Below are 18,706 nucleotides of genomic sequence, written 5' to 3'. Positions count from 1 at the left end.
TGTATAGATTTCGTTAAAATGAAATTGATAGAAAGAATAAGAAAAATTCATCTATATAATTGTGTTGCTGTAATGATACTATCTATTTATGTGATTCGTCTAGCAGGATCTGTACCTATGCCGAGAAAATCCAGCCTGTGGAGACTTTAGCAAAGAACAGATATCCCTGAACCATCTTCAACAGTAATGCCCAATATAAAGGCAACATCAGTCGGCCATAAACTAAAACAACTGACGCCCAGTTCAAGCAGCAGTAGCGATGGATGATCAGGTTGATCAGTATTTGAAAAAAATGTTATGTGTCTCGACATGATCAATTATTCGAAATATTGGATACTGTCGATACTACGATAGTGTGGTAGCTTCTCTACTCGCATCTCTACTCATTTATTCGGTACGTAACGACATTACCAGTCACTAATTGATGATGAAAAAAGAAACAAAAAGGTCTATCGAAGTCTTGCAATTGATTCATACACACGTAACATTATATAATACTATGGTTAGTCAATAGGTAAGAGTCTCGAGCCCATGACATATAGTTTCGTCTGACAAACAGATCATAATTGAACTGTGAAATTTTCCATTTACTTTGACTGACTGAATGGAATCATTTATGAATTCAGATAATAACAACCTCCGCAATTAATTACGCTTGTTGTGCGTATTGTTTATGTGGGTAATGTTTGTCACAGAAGTTATACTGTCTTCACATGCTCACTGTTATCTTGTTTATACGAATAGCATTCAATGATTAATGTATAGAAAGAAAATAAGCTGTCGGCATACTAGCGTCTAATTTTATTGATGCAAATTAGTCACATGTCATGATAATCATGTCATAAATACATAAAAATAATGTAACTTAAAATATGTTTACAAATTATGATGTATGAAAGACATAGGTTAAAACGTGCATAGGAGGAAGAACATATTTCATACGACTATGTCCTTTCTTCTATTCTGTCAAAAAGAATAACTCAATTTAAGTACAAATTATTATGTTGTTTGATTCATTAAAACATGATGTGAAATGTTATCGACAAGGCGGTACCAATTAATATAATATCAGTAACTTATGTTCGTATGTGAATGAAGATAGTGAAATTCGTTACAGATAGGCCAGGATAGTCTACGCTCGTGATTCAAAAGCAATGTGCTTGAGCTGAATAAACAAAACAATTGAAGAAAGTATCATAGAACGAAACCCTTTTAATTAAGTCTTCCGTTTGTTAATCTGGAATGATATGAATGATGAATCAAATTATGCCAAATTTTTTTGTGCCATAATATAAAAGTTTGAAACAAAGATCGATTCAGCTTACGGTTCAAGCTATTGAGTGAAAATTGGTTGAGAAAAACCAAACCTAAAATAAAAAGAAATGAAAACAGGGTTCATAATGACGATTGTTAGTAATTAAATTGCCTAGGTATGGAGAAGGAGAAAAGACTGGTAGAAACAAAACTGTGGCTGTAGAGCTAGAAATTAATAACAAAAAAAGAACATTGTTCAAAACAAATAATTTGAATTGACATTTGCTCATGACTAGGAATTCTATTTCTGGACGGCAAAATCTACAAAAGAAATTAATCTAATACTTATTGGAAAATATAATGTGGTCGACTGAATGAGTGCCATTCTTTTTATTTAAATAATATAATGCCAATGTACACTTATCACATCTCGCAATACGAAGATTATTAAATGCGTGACTGATGTGTAATTTCATATAACGTTTTAGTTTTGTGATTGTAAAAACAGTAATATTCGACAGCTTTGTACTTGATGTAGATATAATTATTCTCTTCAAACGTTTGTATAAATTGTATTTCGTTCATTGAGGGTTGAATATTCTTTGTTTCCACTTAGCTTTCCGTTCTTAGATGCGAAGCAATAAAATACTAATATTTCACTCGTACCATGGGAATCTTTCGAAATGGACTTTTCGAATTATTCGAAGTGATTGCACATCTTCAATTAACCGCTGCAAATTGAGAACCAAGGAGCTATTCACTCTCAAGTATACTCGCTTCTTAACTATCATGAGGCACAGTGAAACTTCTCTTAACAATCACCTACCAACAACGGATTTCTTTTTACAACGGACAGTCTAAAAATCTCTAGAAGCACAATTTACACGTTAATATTGTTCTGAATAACGGAGACTCCTCACTAACGGACAATATTCTTAGTCCCGAAGATGTCGTCGGGAAGTTTCACTGTAGGAAAAGGTGAGTATACTCGGGATTGAATAGCCCCTCGTTAAGCACAGCATGTGCAAACGTACAAGTTTCAAAAGATCCTCTCTGTATACGTATGTTTACATATAAAATAGGTATATTATATATTTTACTACTTGAATTATATACATTACATACGTTGTGTTCACAAAATGAGATGATTGAAAGTAATTCACACGTCATACGTGAAAAATATGAGTGATTGTTAACGGATGGCTGAAATGCGTGTCTCATTCAGGAGGCCGATTAAATTATTTCCTATAAAAAATTTCTTTGAACTATAAACTCTTCATAAATTAAAATATGCTCAGCCCTAAACGATACTTTCTATCAAAAATTCCGAAATCGATGTTTTAGAAATTAACAGACATTCCATGCGAGGGGTTAGATGTTATGGAGATATTACAACATTAATCTTACATTAAATATCGCGAAAGCGTTAATAGGTCTAATAAATTATTTTAACTGTTGAATATATAATTTTAACCTCGGATTATAGATAACTAAACACATTATTTCGGATGGATCGTTATTATTTTTGATTACGTCAGTTAACAGTGATCAAGTTGTAAGTGTTGAGAACCTGAGCCAGTCATTGAACTATTTAAGGCATTTTTTATCGAGTGCTATAGGAACCAAATGATATCAAGGAACAATTTACCCGACACACACGATGCTATTGCTTTAGTGAATCTAGGTACCTATGACAGCTCGCCTAATAATGCCTTCATAGTTAGAATTAATTTGATAAAAAATTTAAATTAGTCTATAGGCTAGGCTGCTTACAATAATTTAACCTAACAACGACTGAGTTGTTTTTAATTCATAAGCTAGTGCGCATACACAGAAATTTTACTTATTAATTTCAACAATTGTAAACTTTAAATAATGATTCTAATAGCCAATGTAATTGATGAGCAATCTCTTTTATTATTTGTTCCATGAAAGAAAGGCAACTGAGTTTTATCAATTATTGTAACAACGACTAGATTCATATATTGCACGTTAGCTAGAGGTAGCCAATGACATGCAAGCTTCGAAGAGCACGGAGAATACTTTTTCTTCAATCTCTCATCTGATTGGTCCACTCGTATTTAATCATTTCTATTTCAACTTCGCTGTAAACATAATGAATATTCAATTTGCGAATAATTATCTAATACAAAAATCTATACACGCAATATTATGAAAATATAGCAAAGCAAAAAGCTTGATCCGTTACATTTTTCAAACCAGCTAGCCAACAGTCGACAAGCCACTGTTTCGTAACGTAATGATTAAAACCGGTTGAGAGCATTATACCATGTTACTCCAATCTTTGCTTCTCTGCACAAGATTCGATCAGGTAAATTTGGCATTTATGCGTCTGTGTTGTTTTGTTTACGGTACAATATTGATTTTTATACTATTCCGCCTTCATTATTATTATCTTTATTATTATCGACGTGGAAATTTATAGTAAACTCTATTCAAACAGCCAGAAAGTAAAGAAAAAAAATAATTATCTGATAAGCAAGAATGAAAACATGAATTTAAAAAATATGATAACATTGTGTGTGTGAGTTGTGAGCGTGTGTCTGTCGACGTAGTATATTTATGAACGTACATTTCTCAAGAAGATAGTCAATCTTCATAAACTATCACCAAAACTTGAGCCCTCTAATTTGATGTTGATAATCAATTATCCTGCTATTGTTTTAAGACATACTCAAATACTGAGTTAATCTTTCAACTCAATAGGTAGCATCTGATATCAATATCATAACAATCGTAGAATTGGTTATTAAACATACGTACCCTCCACGCATGGTCAAAGATACGACTTGTCCGAGTTTAACATTATTGCCTTAGTGCCCTCTTCATTACTTGTTTTTGGCGACTACCGAATAAATTCATGCCACATCTTGTTTTCACCTTGGTAGTAATACTTCCGTGCCTTGGGTGGAAAGCACGTTCACGATTAAACTCCATTTACAGTTGTATGTATGGTTTCACCGTAAAACAAGGAAGTATGTGTAGATATGTACTCTGATATTTACCGTTAACGTGTTACCTAGACTAAGGCTCCTAGTCTTTCGAATTCGTACAGCGATTTATAAAAGAAGTAAAATGAAGGGGGGAAAAAAATTAGTCTATCATTTGCTGTCGGAAAGTTTGCGAAATAATACACAAACAGACCAAAAAAGGCGGGACTAACCAGTAAATGATTATTGATAAGTGTGCTGTAATAACAGATACGAATTCTTTATTCTATAAGTAAACGCTATATGAACAATTTAAGACTCTTATCCAACAGTAATCTGCTATAATTAACTTCTAAGGCAGGTGTAGCGTTTCGATTAAAATCGAACTTATTTAAAACTCTCGAGTAACCGGAACTCTCTGCTAATCTATTGGTACTGTGTACTTGTAATATACCATTTTCTATCCAAACAACTAAAAGATGATAAAATAATAATAAGATAATATTAAAAAAACGTTTTACCATGTGTGTATCATGTTATTATTGTTGTTATTGTTGTTATTATTATTATTATTATTATTAGCATTATCATCATCATCACCATCATGACTATTCTTGTGATTATTAGTGTAACATTTTTAAACATAATCAGGTACGTGTGACTTCATGTAGCTTGAAAGTAACAGCTGTTGATATAAAATATTGTGGATAATTTGGGATGAAATGATTGATGGTCATTAAATCATAATGTTTACATAATAGCTTGTGTGATGTTTTTCGGTTTACCGGCGAAATCTTTGAGAAAATCTTTGTCGCTTCTGATCTTCAATTTTGACAGATACTAAAAACAACCAGAAAAAAAGTATGAAAAAAAATAATTGCGCACAATCCGCAGTATTGGAAATGTCAATTAAAACTGAACGTATATGTATTCGGTCTGTTTGAATTAAAATAATTACTGTGTATTTTATATAATATTGATTGTAGGTAGCAGTTGAATCGGTCATAATTGAACAATGTGTTTTCGTAATTACTAAGTATCACTGCGTTATGCAATTATAAATCATGACATGGACGAGAGTATAAAGTTATACTGGCTGAAACGGCCTACGTATGTATTGTACAGACACTTCTTTGTCGTACATACATACACACCGTACGATTACCTATAGTTCAAACAATCGTAGCAGCGTATTGGCATTAAATCGGCGTATATTATTTCTACTTAGTTACGTTTTATTTATTTTATACATTATGTGTGTCGCTGTTCATAAATCACCGTATACACGTACATAAATATATATTATACATATATTATAAATATTAATATTATAGATATAAACCGCGAAAGAAGTGTGAACCCGTTTTCTTTATTAAAACAGTTTGTGAAAATATTACAAGCTTATTGCTTATAACCTCGGAAGTCATTTCCAATAAAGTTCCTTTACTTCCCATTATATCAACTCATGCTATTTACAGAACTACACTCGACCCAAAAAAATTTCAAATATATTTGTTGTACTCAATCTTTTGAATGAAAAATTACTTCACTCGTTATTTAAAATAAGGAAGTGTGCTGTAGAAACCTGTTAAATATAAATAATTTTATCTCTCAATGTATAGATGAAAAGTTGACCAAAGAGTTTAATTATAATTTTTACGATGGACTGGAAATAATTTTTCATGTTACTGAAATCATTGTAAAACCTTTAACTTACCGTATCTGATCGCTGGCACACGCTAGAAGGGTTCGATTTTATTTCTTCTATCATTATTGAGAACACAATACGGTGCTTACTGTACAAAATCGTTTTTTAACTAGTTTAATTGATGAATAGCAGATACGCGTACAAGAGATTGTCAATGCAAGCGTGCTGAATAGAGTTTAAAAATTTCCCGCGAGCGACAATAATAGTACAGTGATGCCAACCTGAGGGTTAACCTAATTGCGTCATATTACGCATTCGTCTGTCGTTATAAATATTATCGTTTTGAAGGCACATGCTACGTCGTGAAATCGAATTAGATGGCAGTAAAAGCATATAATCTGAATGGAACTTGTGTCAAGTGATCGTGATATAGAGAACGGCCGATCAGAGTATACGAAGCAGTGAATATCTGGCGTATTGGCGCCCGCTGGCAAAGTAAAAGTGGCGTGAAGTTGCTCCCCGTTTCTAGGTTATGTTTACTTCTGTTCCAAAGCCCGCGTTTAGCCGAGGTGTTCACGGTGTGACAAGTGGTTGTTCTCGTGATTTTTAAGCATTGTTTTTTAAGTTATGAGGACGGAATGCCCGCGGGTAGGCCCAGGGGCGGTAACGGTGGGTTCCGTGGTCACCCAGCGCCCATGTCAGAGCGTCAGCAGCTCGCCCTCCTTCTGCAAATGACCTCGCAGGACAAGGAATCGGGTAAGAAATGCATATACCCCGCTGGGCAAAACGGGACAACTCGTCATTCGACCCGTGTCAACAGACCGTCGAATATCAAACCGACATACCTACAGAAATTTTAAATTATTCCTCTGCCTCCGATATTGCCGCAGTTTTGCCAACTCCCGGAAACTCTGACAGACAGATGTTCAATCGTAATATGACTAGAGGGCGTACTCACCTTTTTTGGCGAGAGTTCTCCAACTCCCGATTAAAACGCCCGTTCGGTTTAAAATAATGTATGAAAAATTCGCGTCTGATTGGTGTGATTTCTGCACAAAGCATTGCGATTTCTTAATTCTTAAATCTTTCCTTTCATTTTCTTTGCTGCATTCAAATACCCTGAGTGAGGTTACTCTAGTTTAATATTTAATACAAAACTATATCTTTTCAGACTTATAAAAGTTTGACACCCTCAAATTTCGTCTAACAAAATTACATTGATAACAATATCAGCTGAATTTCACGTTTGAATCACCTTTTCAATGCCAGAACATGTACCCTTCGTCGTATTCTGACGAATTATAGCTCATGTTGTTCCTAATTGAGTTCTTTACAAATCATGTGTGATAAATTCTCTCATGAGCTCTGTGAAAACTGTGTGAAACTGTAAACAGTGAAAGACGATATTTAACTCAATAAAAACTTGAAAAATTATCCTCGGTTAGATATGAACATATCGGATTATAGTTTTTAGAAATATTTTTTTAATTAGCGCTTTGAATTGAGAAAAATCTTATCCTTCAAAGTTATGAAATCACAAATTTTCAAGATGATATTGACAAAAAATTTTCTGTGTAATTTTTTTGGATTGAAATTTCTGATTCAATTAAAAATGAATAATGACATTAAACAAATTTCGGATGTTATTGGCACTATTCCGTTACTATTTTATAATCGTTTGTTCAAACCACAAGGTATAAAAACAATTGTATGTGATACAGCTCCCTGTTCTTTATGTTTTGTCTGATTTAGGAGGCATCAGTCCCAGCAGTGTAAACGTCCAAAGTACTTCAAGTGAGCAGCACCGAGCCTCAAGAAGTCGATGTAGAAACGAACGTGGTGAAACTCCGTTGCACGTCGCTGCAATTCGAGGGGACGAAGCCCAGGTACGACGCCTTCTTGCAAGAGGTGCAGATCCCAACGCTAAGGACTTTGCTGGTAAGGCAACTTATGTTCTTCACACGCTAACTTTTCTGCTCCTGCCCCTGCAAAATCCTGCTCGTTTAGCCAACCAGCAAACAGTATAACTTTTTGAGAATGAATCAGGCGGATCGCGTCCGAATCGCAAGCCAGAAAAGTCGGTTAAACCGTTTGTCGAATCTCCAGCGATATTATTTGCGCCAGTGACAATGAGAAAGAAGGAATTGTACTTTGTGAAGCATCCCCGTAAAGTATGTGTTTTTAGGAAAAATATAATGTTTTCGATACCAACTAAAGGCGAGCCGAAAGCTAGTACTAAAATCATTAATGGAGCGAAAAACAGTTTACGGGTGCTTTACCCCATGTAATATTTTTCACGTCGAAGGCACGAGAAAGTCGACAAATACGACACGAGGACATTGAGGTTACGGCGACCTGTCAGTTAGGCGAACGCCGAATCACATGTCGCCATAATAATAATCACATGTGGTGATAAGAGCACTGCACGCATGCGCCCCTGGGTCTTTATTCGTTGGTTTTAATGCGCACTTCGAATTGCGTTTCAAAGTTACGGCTTAAGGTCATGCCACAGTTCTACCCTTACCGACCGAGCAAACTCACCTTTTTTTCTTAATATGTTAAATAAACAAATGGACGGAAAGGGTTCAAATTTCGACGGTGCATCGCTCTTTCATAGCGAAATTCAGAAAAGTTACTCATATCAGGGGCAAAAAGTGAATAGTTGAGATACCTTCCGCCATTCCGGATAGAATAAGGACTAAAATGAACCATCGTTAGACTGTTTTCGTGCAATATTGAGGTCCCGAAACGAATATTAGGAATTAAAATAATTTCGTGAATAAAAGATGCTGACACAATCAGCTGTGTGCTCAGCCGAGCGTTCCTCGGTTGGCGTGGCCACTGCAGCACGACGTGAGCGCATCTTTTACTTGCGAAATTATTGTAATACCGTAATCTCAATCCTGTTCACGAATATCAACTCTCGAAATTATTGTAATTCCTAGTTTTCGTTTAGCTACGTTTTCATGTCTGTACCGTAAACACATCATTCCTCCTACGTGATAAAAATGAATCTGAGTGAATTCGGTTTATAGAAGCCATACAAGGTATCAATAACACAAGTCTGTAACGAAATCCTCCGTCAAAAAGAAATATTATAGATATGAAGGTTTTAATGTGCCGAATCTATGTATATCTGCTTTTCATTTTTTGCTGTCACGTATATATTACATGATACGATTTTTTATTTTATTCCTCAAAATTGATAATTTGTCGTGTTTTGTTTTCGCATTTACTCTATTTTAATCTATTCAAATAGCATCTGTGCATACATAGCCACTAGAAAAATATCGCCTGACGTTGTTTTCACACCTATGCATGCGCTGCGCAGTTCTCGTTGTGATTTCATGTCGCGCAGTACGTTAAAAAGTTGTCTATTGGTTGCTTCTGTGTCATGCTGGATAGATATAAGTAGAAAAATTTTCTGACGATTTTAATTTCTAAACTGTTTAATTTTATAGGTTTTTTTAAATAAATACTGTTGCTATCATTCGTTTTTGATTATAACTTGTGAGCAAAAATAGCATTTCATTAAAAAAATATTACATAAAAAGTATACGTGATACATATTTTTTACTACTATATTTCGATACAAGAGCATCAAATCTATTATAATTCCACATAATGATAAGAGGTAAAAAAAAATATTCATTTTTTTACACAACAGTGTAATTTGAGAAAAAGTTTTCTAGTTAGAACGTTCAAAATAATTAAACTGTAGTTAAATAACGAAATGATTCAACTAATGTTTTTTCACTCATTTGTTCACTGACCAGATCCCCACAAATTATCTGAAAAGCATTTAAAATTTTTTTATATAAAAGTATAAATACAACGTGCTCATGCAATTTTTTATGGAACATATCTTGTATCGTACTCACACAAATCAATTTTTAAACACTTTGGAAATAATTATTTGTAAAAATTTTCTTGAGCGATCTCTGGAGATCTCTATGATGAACAAGACGAGTCGAAAAAACATTAGAATCTTATCAAAAATACAAAAGTTCAAGTATTTTTAACGTTCTTATTACAAAACCAAATTTCAAATTTTAATATCGTGGTTTGTGTTATTCGAATTTAGTCACCATTAGGTTTTATCACACAGTAAAGATGTTATTCCATCTACGTTCACTTTCATTAACGTAATAGTAAGTTACGATTTATGCGCGCGAAGTACGTGATCCTCTAGCGGGTGGAAAGTCCTTTTCCGCCCGCTTCCGAATTGCCCTGAAACGCGCTACTTTGCGCCTGCTTGACACGCATGAAATTACGTGTTTCAAAAGGATCGTACAAAAAATATCACATGGACCACGGGCGGAATGGGATTTGACTCGTGTAAAGGACGTCCTCGATTCGCTTGTAAAGCTAACTTCACACTCATCAAAATCGCCTCTTTTCCACCCTCGATACACAATGTACTACTTTGCAACACCTGCATGGGAAGTTCAACTTCCCGCACCGAAAAGTACGCGTGAAGCGCTCGATTCTCCTACACTTCAAAAACCCTTAAGTAATGTTGAAAATTGTTAGGTAATGATCATCACCTCAAAGTTTTACGACATTTCCTAAGTTTTTGGCCATTGTTGGAGAATCGGCCGCTTCGGTGCTCGGGGTCAAACTTCCCACTACAAGTGTTACAAAAATGATGTTCCCGAACAGTTTTATAAATTTTATTCTCTTCGCAATTTTTGATACAGTCGTCTGACCGATTTATCCCTAACTTCCCGCCAACAATGAGAAAAAAAGAGGTTAACTCTAACACCCTGATAAAAAACATTCCGAGTTAATACTACATCTCCACTTGTTGAAAAATTGCGAATCATTTTTGATCGTTATTGTCTAGATACCTGTATGCGTGTCCGGATTTGTGTATGTACGTTGTATTGTCAACCGTAATACCTAATAATTTTTTTTACTGGAGATAACTCGAAAAGTTTTAGGACTTCAGTATCTCATATTTGTTTCTTTTCCAACGACTACTGATATCCCTACCGTAAAAATTTTGATTGAACGTACAAAAATTTGTTCGTTCGCACCATCGTACTACATATGTATAAATGATCACTGATTTTTAATATAGATCAAAGTGTTCAACATTTACCGCCACAGATTTTTCAGTTATTTTTATCCACATAAAATTATACTTTTTTTTTTCTTAATCAAATTTCAAAGAATTACGATTCCACAAGTTATTTTCCTCATCGAACACGAATACAAAATTCGTTGTAACAGTCGCAGTTATCGATCACCGACAGAATCCAAAAGCATACAAAATGGGATACGAAAAAAGACATCAAGTTCAAGATAGGATGAATTTATAAATGTTGTAAGCTAGACGGATAATCAAATATTTGATGGAGGGAAGAAAGTCGGCTATACATTAATGTATTATAATATGTGCTCGGCCTCGTAAAGTTTCGCGTGTGCTAATAAATCTGCGTGATTCTTCGTGGATCTTGTTTTGGACACCCATCCGCGGCAGCTTGCCGACAGTAAAATCGTGTATGGGGTATTCTGCGAAGTTTTGATCAAGGTCGGAATATAGTGTTTCAGACCTGCGCTAAAATTTTTTCAACAATTTCTGACGTAGATTTAATTTTAAGACGTAAACTGAACGATCAAATTTAGTCTTGCAATAACCGAAAAATGTATAAATATTACAACTATAATCGAATTGAATTAAAATTTTCTAGTAACTACGGCAAATGAAATTATTCTCACTGTACTTTCACACCAGTACTTTCGTGTGCAAAAATCTGAAATAGGTATAACAAATTATTTTCCAGCCTTGATTGAGAGCTCCTGATGGAATACCCCGTGTATACATTAATCCAGTCAAATTAGATATGAGCTTTATTTTTTCGACCCACAGGTTGAACGAATAGTTTTTTTGTTTTTTTTTTTAGATACATGTGACTACGACGAGCACACCCTCAATTTGTTTATTAAATACAGTGTGAATTTGGCGTCTGCTCAAAAAAAAAAAATATCATACCTATTTTAGGGACCAAATGCTATGAAAGTTAATTTTTTAGGCGGCAGTACTAACTGGCCCCTTGCTGTCACATGGTCACAGAAAAATAAGAGATGTTTTTCTTGGCCCCGACTAACGAATTGTATTTTAAGAAAATTTTTCAAGGTATCGCTTTAAGCGAAATAAAATGTTAACTTGCAAACAAATAGATGTCACGGCCGAAGTAAGGGACATTCAGAAATAGTTTCTACAGATCACTAATCGTCTTTCCGAAGAGCGTAATAATTTCAAGAAAAAACACTAATCGTCGTTAGAAGTAGATATGCAGCTGTTTCATTTGTATCATTGGCGAGGAATCGTTGAATGAAAATCTCTATCACAAAGCAACGCAGAGATTCATCGGTAAAGCAATCCAAAGATAAAACGAAACGAGTTACAAGAGAAATGGGTTACAAGTACGAACAGCTGAAAAGCAAATAATTTGATTTATAGAAATCGTGTTATAAATCTTACATAAGTGTATTTAATATTCAGGCATGTATTAATAGAAGCAGCATATTGTCAGGTTCTCTTTCACAAACGCTTTCGTTTACCGATCGTGATTTCGACTTGGAAAAAAGTTGTCTGTTTCGTAGCAAATATGTTTCTGATGGTTTCTTTAAAAATCAGGCTAAGAAAAAAATTTATCAAAGTGAGAAGTCGTAAAAGTTATTACGCAACAAAGTACAATATACAATATTACAAAAAAGTTAACAGGTTGACACGATGAATGGATCGATGAAGTTTTGACACGGGTTACTCTAATCGGTTTAGGTGCAATGCTGAGCAAAAAATTTGATTCCAAAAGTCTATTAAATATTCTGTCATTACTAGGCTTTTGATGTATAATAAGTAACGGCCCGGAGCGTTACCGAAAACAAAGATGAAAACGAAACTTCGTATATTACAGCCCGTCAAGTAGGGACGAATTACCATTATATGTATTCGGAAATATTAGATTTATGTTACCAAATTTTTTAATCGACGAAACTCAATTTTATTCATGTTGTCATTATTATAGAAATTTTCTACTTGTTTGTAGCTATTACTTGCAATGCAGACGAAAAAATAAAAATAAAACAAAATAACGAATGGGAATGTTAACGCGTCTTGGAAAGACGGGTAAGTAAACTAATAAAGACATCGTGATTTTTAATTAACAATTTTTTATAGGGGACGGTGAGAAGCACAACTCTTGCTTAAATTTTTTCCTCCCTAAAAAAAAAAAAAAACCCATAGAAAAAAAACATATCACGCGAAATCCCAGATTTCTGTTTTTTTTTTTTCAAATTTTAGACGCCAGTTACACAAATTTTGTTTGTAGATAAAGTCGAGAGTGCGGCGTTCGGCACATCCATCTATCTGTGAGTCGAAGGAATAGAATACTGTTGACTTTAATTGTAAGACTGACTTGACTGCACTAGATCTGGGGTACTTAGTATCATCTAGACGCGTATTAGACGTTTGGGTTTGATCGTCGCCGGGCGGCGATATAGGTACGATAATGATTTCAGTGGAGTGACCTTTGCCACCAAATCGCTTCACCATCAGTCTGCTTTTGTCCGGTATACCAGACGCCAGAGTTCCTGACGGCGCCCAAGAGTTCGGGGGTTTTACATAACCTTTGAAATAGGTGAACCGGATCGATCGACGAGCGTGTGAATAAGTTCGTCCCAGCTAAAACCATCATCCACCTCTCTCCATATTGTAAATTCTACCTACATAATAGGCCCGAGTCGACCCCACTTTCATACCTATAAATAAATAAGTGTCGACCTACTATCGATCTTTTTTTTTCAATAAAATTGCGGCCGTTTGAAGTTGAAATTCTATTTTTTGTCCAATAATTATGAGTTTTTTTAGTCGAGTGAATGAAAAAAAAAACAGAAAAACAGTATGGTGATTAAACAGAAGCGGGATCGTAACGAAGACGATAAACTATTCAAGAATACAGTCTCTAAATTTGAATTGAATCGTTTGAACTGGTTTTGAGATATCCATGCGAAACAGTTGACGGTATTTTCAATAAAAATACTTTCTATCAATGGATGCTGATAAACAGACATATGTAAATGAAGCTCGATCTAAATAATTTTTTAATAAAATAAACCGTCATCGAAATAAATAATTCGTTGTCGATTAACCGTCGACCAATCCTTTATTCAATATTTGATTAATTTTTATCGGAAATTAAGTGGGTATATTATACACACGAGCAGGCGACTGAAAAAGTGGATGAATTTTGGGAATTCGTATCTTGACAATCAATTATTCATTTTGATGACGGTTTATTTTATTAAAAAATTATTTACATCGAGCTTCGTTTAATCCTTGAGTTTAAATCCGATGAAAGTGGAAAAAATCGTGACACGAAATTTGGGTAAAACAATACAAAGAATCTATAAACGCAAATATCCAATCCCTGCAGAATCCATATTATATAACAAATTCAAAAACGATCATCACAATTGAACCTTAGAACATGAAAGACTACCCTTTGAGTTGGGGCTCTCGAAATTTTTTTCTATAAACATGAAGCACTCGGCGCTTCGAGAGTAGATATTTTAATATGCAGAATTCCCCTTATGACAGTAACCGTAACTGTAAGCCTTGCTGATGAATGAATTTCAAAATGAAACCGGCAGCACAGCTGCTGCAAAGATCGAACTCGTCCGGTTTTATTCGTCTAAAGTCGTACAGCCATTGGTGTTCTTCTTTGATCCTTGGGGATGTCCACTTGTAGGGTCAGAGTGCAGAGTGCTAATTCGTCATTGGGGCATTCAGCGGTGAGAAAAAACAAGAAAACCAAACGGAACTGGCAGCGTTCTCTTTTCCACGAGCCCTTTTTTCCTCTCCGTGTATTATCCCTTCCTGTCGTACCTTATTTTCTTTCCTCTGACCACGCACTTTTGACGAAGCGTATTAGAGCGATTCGAAATTTTCAAACACACACGCTTTATAACGAAGGTTAGAAAAAACAAGACACTCAATGACATTCCGCGAATCATCTCGAAGTCAATCTTCGTAGTCTCTTCTTCCGACTCAAATTTCTGCATTCTTCTGTCCCTAAAGATTTTTTTTTTTTAACGCTCATTGCATAATTTCAAGTATCCACGATGCTCGAAATTACAAATTCAAGATGATGAACCGCGTAATTAAAATTTCATTTGCCTAAATTACGAAAATACTTGTAACGAAATTATTTTACTCGCTGATGTCATTCAAATGTCATCTTGCGAATTAAATATTTAAAAAAGACAATGGAATACGGTAGAAATTTTGCGATAATTGCAACCAAATGTCTGTAGACCAGTCCTTACACTTATAATTTATTGATAAACTTCTTTCGTGTAACTGAAATAACAAACCTCCGTTAACTTTTTACTCGATACATTTGGAAGACGGGTAATTCTGAACATGAAAAACTGTTTGTTCAAAAACCAAGCTACAAATTTTCTGATTGCGAATGAAACAGTCGTTTTTCCATCAGCAGTCACGCGCAGTATGCATCAATAATTCTTAAATGAAAGATGATGTACACAATTTTGTTAGAAATAGAACACGTTGCAGCATAACAAACGATTACGGGATAAAGTAGTAGAATGGGCTAGGAAAGTAACTACGTGTAGGAAGATTGTGTGTGTTTTGTTAACAAATTCTTAAATTCTCGGCGTGACGTATCGAAAAAAATGTACCACTTGCGTAATATGTTCAGCTTGTTATGGGAATGTAGTAAACAGAGCATTAGGAGATAGAATAGGAAAGGTGCATAAGAAACGAGTCGGCTAATTCTAGCATATGCTTTGTAGAGTTTATCTTGTATGCGAAATTGAAAACACATACGGTGATCTCGTCTAAGTGAAGAATATCAACGGCACTTATGTGAAAACGATATTCGGTACCACTGAATCCAAAATTCGTATCAGGTCGTGGTTTTTGCAACGAATACAACAGAAATCATCTGTTCTTCCACTTCGATTGATAATACCTAAGCAAAGCTGTAACATGGAAAAAATCGTCACCCAAATTCCAACCTCTCTTTTTATACGTGGCAATGCAAAATTGAGACGTTGAAATACTTCGAGGCAATGCGGTAAAATAAAAGAAGCAGAGATTGATTTGGCTTGAAGATTTTACCGAAGGACTACCATCGACGTGGTGAAAAGTTGAGGTGAACGGCCGATTCATGTTTCCAAATTTACCCTGAAGGTTCGCTCCGTCAATAGGTGGGATTGGGATATATCTCGTGGTAAAGGGGGGCGCGCAGGGTTTTAGGGGTCTGGCAGACGGGCTTCTACGGAAATCAATACTCGAGGACAGGGCCGTGTCACCGCGTTGGTTAAGCAAAAAGAATTAAGGATGGATTGGCCGGACCGTCGGACACAAAATTTGCGAGGCGAGAAAAACGAGATTGACGTAACAAACATTGGAAAGAAATTCACTATTTTCAAGCTTCCGATGCCTTGAAAGAAACTTAGATTTAAAGATATGAGTGTATCTTACTTTATTACGTTTTGCTGAATTTCAAATAATTCTAAAGTCGCAACACACAAATAGTTTTCTTTCAACATGAATCGTCGTAGCAACGTCGTTACTAAGTTCAGCATGTTGGGGAAATCCCGTTTGAAAAATCTCCAGCAATGTTATATGCCTTAATGACGATGATCACGAGTCTAATAGCATACGTTTCATGTGATAAAAATTAATCACAGTCAATTTTGAACGATGCGAGCTAAAATGTCAACAATTTGAGAAAAGTTATTGCAGTTAAAGCGTTCAAAATGATTGAACTCTGGGTTTTTCTTATCGCTTTCTAATGTTTCGGGGTTATTTTATTCACCGTAGATTATTTGTACTGATCGCCTTAGAAATATTTGACAAATAATTATTTCTAGGTTCAATGGAAACAGATTTGCGTAAATATGGCATATTATTTCATACGCGGTCTATCATCATTGACGCAAATAATATTGTTGGAGATTTTTAAAGAATTTTCTTTCTCTCTTCCTAACTTTTGATTCAACTGTAAGGCCGATTCATACTTCGTTGAACGTGGTTTCAAAGTTGAACGGCATCAATTTGAATCATCTTCAACGTCATTGCCACTTTTTCACAAAGATTATACGTACAAACAAAGGATTTGTTAACGTTGCCAAATATGGTGACCAAATATGATAAAAACGGTGCTTCTTTAATTTAAACGAATGTCATTTGATTCAACAAAACCCTGACCAGAAGAAGAATTCGCATTTGGAATCATCAAAGCACTTGTTTCGCCATCCTTGGTTAATGTAATATTTTTTTTACTATTCTTACTTTTCTATCCAAGCATTCTCTCCGTCACGACATGTGAGGGTTTCCCTCCGGATTTTCATTATCTGAAAAAACCACCAAAATGGCCTGTGCGTTCTGTTGGGGGAATTTTAAATCATCTTTGTAAGATTCGTTCGACAAGATCCATGAAAAGTGGGACATGTCTAGCATTACCCGTATTTTCAAATTTTCTCTTCGACTTATACTATGGATTGACATATTTACGTAGGTATAATATGTGACTTCAAGTGTTAATGTCGATACCACCGATTGTGAGTGAGGATAGCAATAATGTTGTTGCTAAGATCAAAGCTTGCTTCACTTTCGTGTATGAAAAAAGAAAGAAATCGATCCCATTCGTTGTTATATGATAGTGCAATGGTTAACCCTTTGAACCATAGCGGTAAGTATTCTTACCACCTATTTTACGTCAATTTTTTGTATATTTAGAAAACTTTTCAATATATTTCTTTGCTGTTTTATATTATTTCTGACAGTACAATACTAGCAGGTTTTCAATACTCGAGAGTAATTATTGCGATATAATGTAAATTATTATTATTAGAAAAAAATTGATTGGGAAAAATCGTGAAAGTTGAAGGAGTAATTCATTTCCGAGAATGTCGCACGTCCAAACTTATACATATTTTACATAATTTATAAGTTTTTGGGGTCGCTGATTACGAAACTGAAATTAGATTTTGAAAATTCTATATGCTGAATTCGATCAGCGACCCCGAAAACTCCTACATAGAGTTTTTTGAACGTATTCGATCAAATTTCAAATTTTCGTCTACCATATTGGATCCCACGTCGTGAAATTTTGGGTTGAATATAAATGTCAGGAAAGAGAAATAACAATCGAAGTGCCACAACGTGTTTCTTCACAATTTCCAAAAAATGTGAAAATCAAATAAAAGCACGATCCTCCGTATAAAATAGAACGCTCAACTGATCACAGATTCTTTCTTTTGACCAAGCAAACTTTTAAAGGGGTAAATTATTTTTTGCTAGAACACCCTAATGCCTATACTTTAATATTGCTATACGTTAATCAATTTGGAGAAGGTAAAAAAATTATTCTTCCCGAAAGTTTTTTTAACCATTTAACGAAAAATTCGTAGCTCAGGTTTGCCGCAAAAAATGGCGAACGCCTTACACTTCTGTACGAAACCAAACGCTGCTAACGGACTGTTTGTCGTAGAAGGGTCTTGTTCTTTTCACTCGAACACTGAAAGACTGAAGAATAGAATAGTATGTGCGAGAAAAACCTAATATGAATTTTTCACCGTGAAAAATTCTATTTAACGAAGTAAGAAAAATGATTTTAGCACGCCGTAAGAATTATGTAGGGTTAGAGGTACCCGTGTGTAGGATCCTAGGATTAAAGAGGGCGTTTCATAAGATCAGTAAGAGTAAATCTCGGTGAAAAATATATGAATTTTGAATATATGTGAACATAACACTTATGAGCAAATCCATGTTGCTAAAATTATGTTTGTTGCAACTTTGTGCTGATAGTGA

General features: G+C 34.8%; 2 protein-coding genes across 13 annotated transcripts in view; both read left to right on the top strand.

Annotated features, from left to right (window-relative positions):
* The window catches only part of LOC124177310, a 127,083-nt gene extending 121,263 nt beyond the window's left edge, over positions 1-5,820 (top strand). For 10 of the 11 annotated variants that reach the window (XM_046559514.1, XM_046559517.1, XM_046559509.1 and 7 more), the window contains one exon: positions 104-5,820. In XM_046559514.1, coding sequence (XP_046415470.1) covers positions 104-150 — 47 coding nt within the window. In that variant the 3' untranslated portion in view covers positions 151-5,820. The remainder of the gene's footprint in view (positions 1-103) is intronic. The other variant, XM_046559513.1, reaches the window with a different exon arrangement.
* A 352-nt stretch (positions 5,821-6,172) lies between these two features.
* The window catches only part of LOC124178736 (ankyrin repeat domain-containing protein 12-like), a 46,800-nt gene continuing 34,266 nt past the window's right edge, over positions 6,173-18,706 (top strand). The window contains exons 1-2 of one of the 2 annotated variants that reach the window (XM_046562318.1): positions 6,173-6,609; positions 7,606-7,791. In XM_046562318.1, the coding sequence (XP_046418274.1) occupies positions 6,492-6,609; positions 7,606-7,791 (304 nt within the window). In that variant the 5' untranslated portion in view covers positions 6,173-6,491. Of the gene's footprint in view, positions 6,610-7,605; positions 7,792-9,462; positions 9,488-18,706 lie in introns of those variants that run through there. The other variant, XM_046562319.1, reaches the window with a different exon arrangement.

This window comes from Neodiprion fabricii, chromosome 3 (assembly GCF_021155785.1).
Source record: "Neodiprion fabricii isolate iyNeoFabr1 chromosome 3, iyNeoFabr1.1, whole genome shotgun sequence".
Classification (NCBI taxonomy): domain Eukaryota; kingdom Metazoa; phylum Arthropoda; class Insecta; order Hymenoptera; family Diprionidae; genus Neodiprion; species Neodiprion fabricii.
The sequence above is the reverse complement of the archived record's forward strand: the minus strand, read 5'-3'. Positions and strand labels throughout refer to the sequence as shown.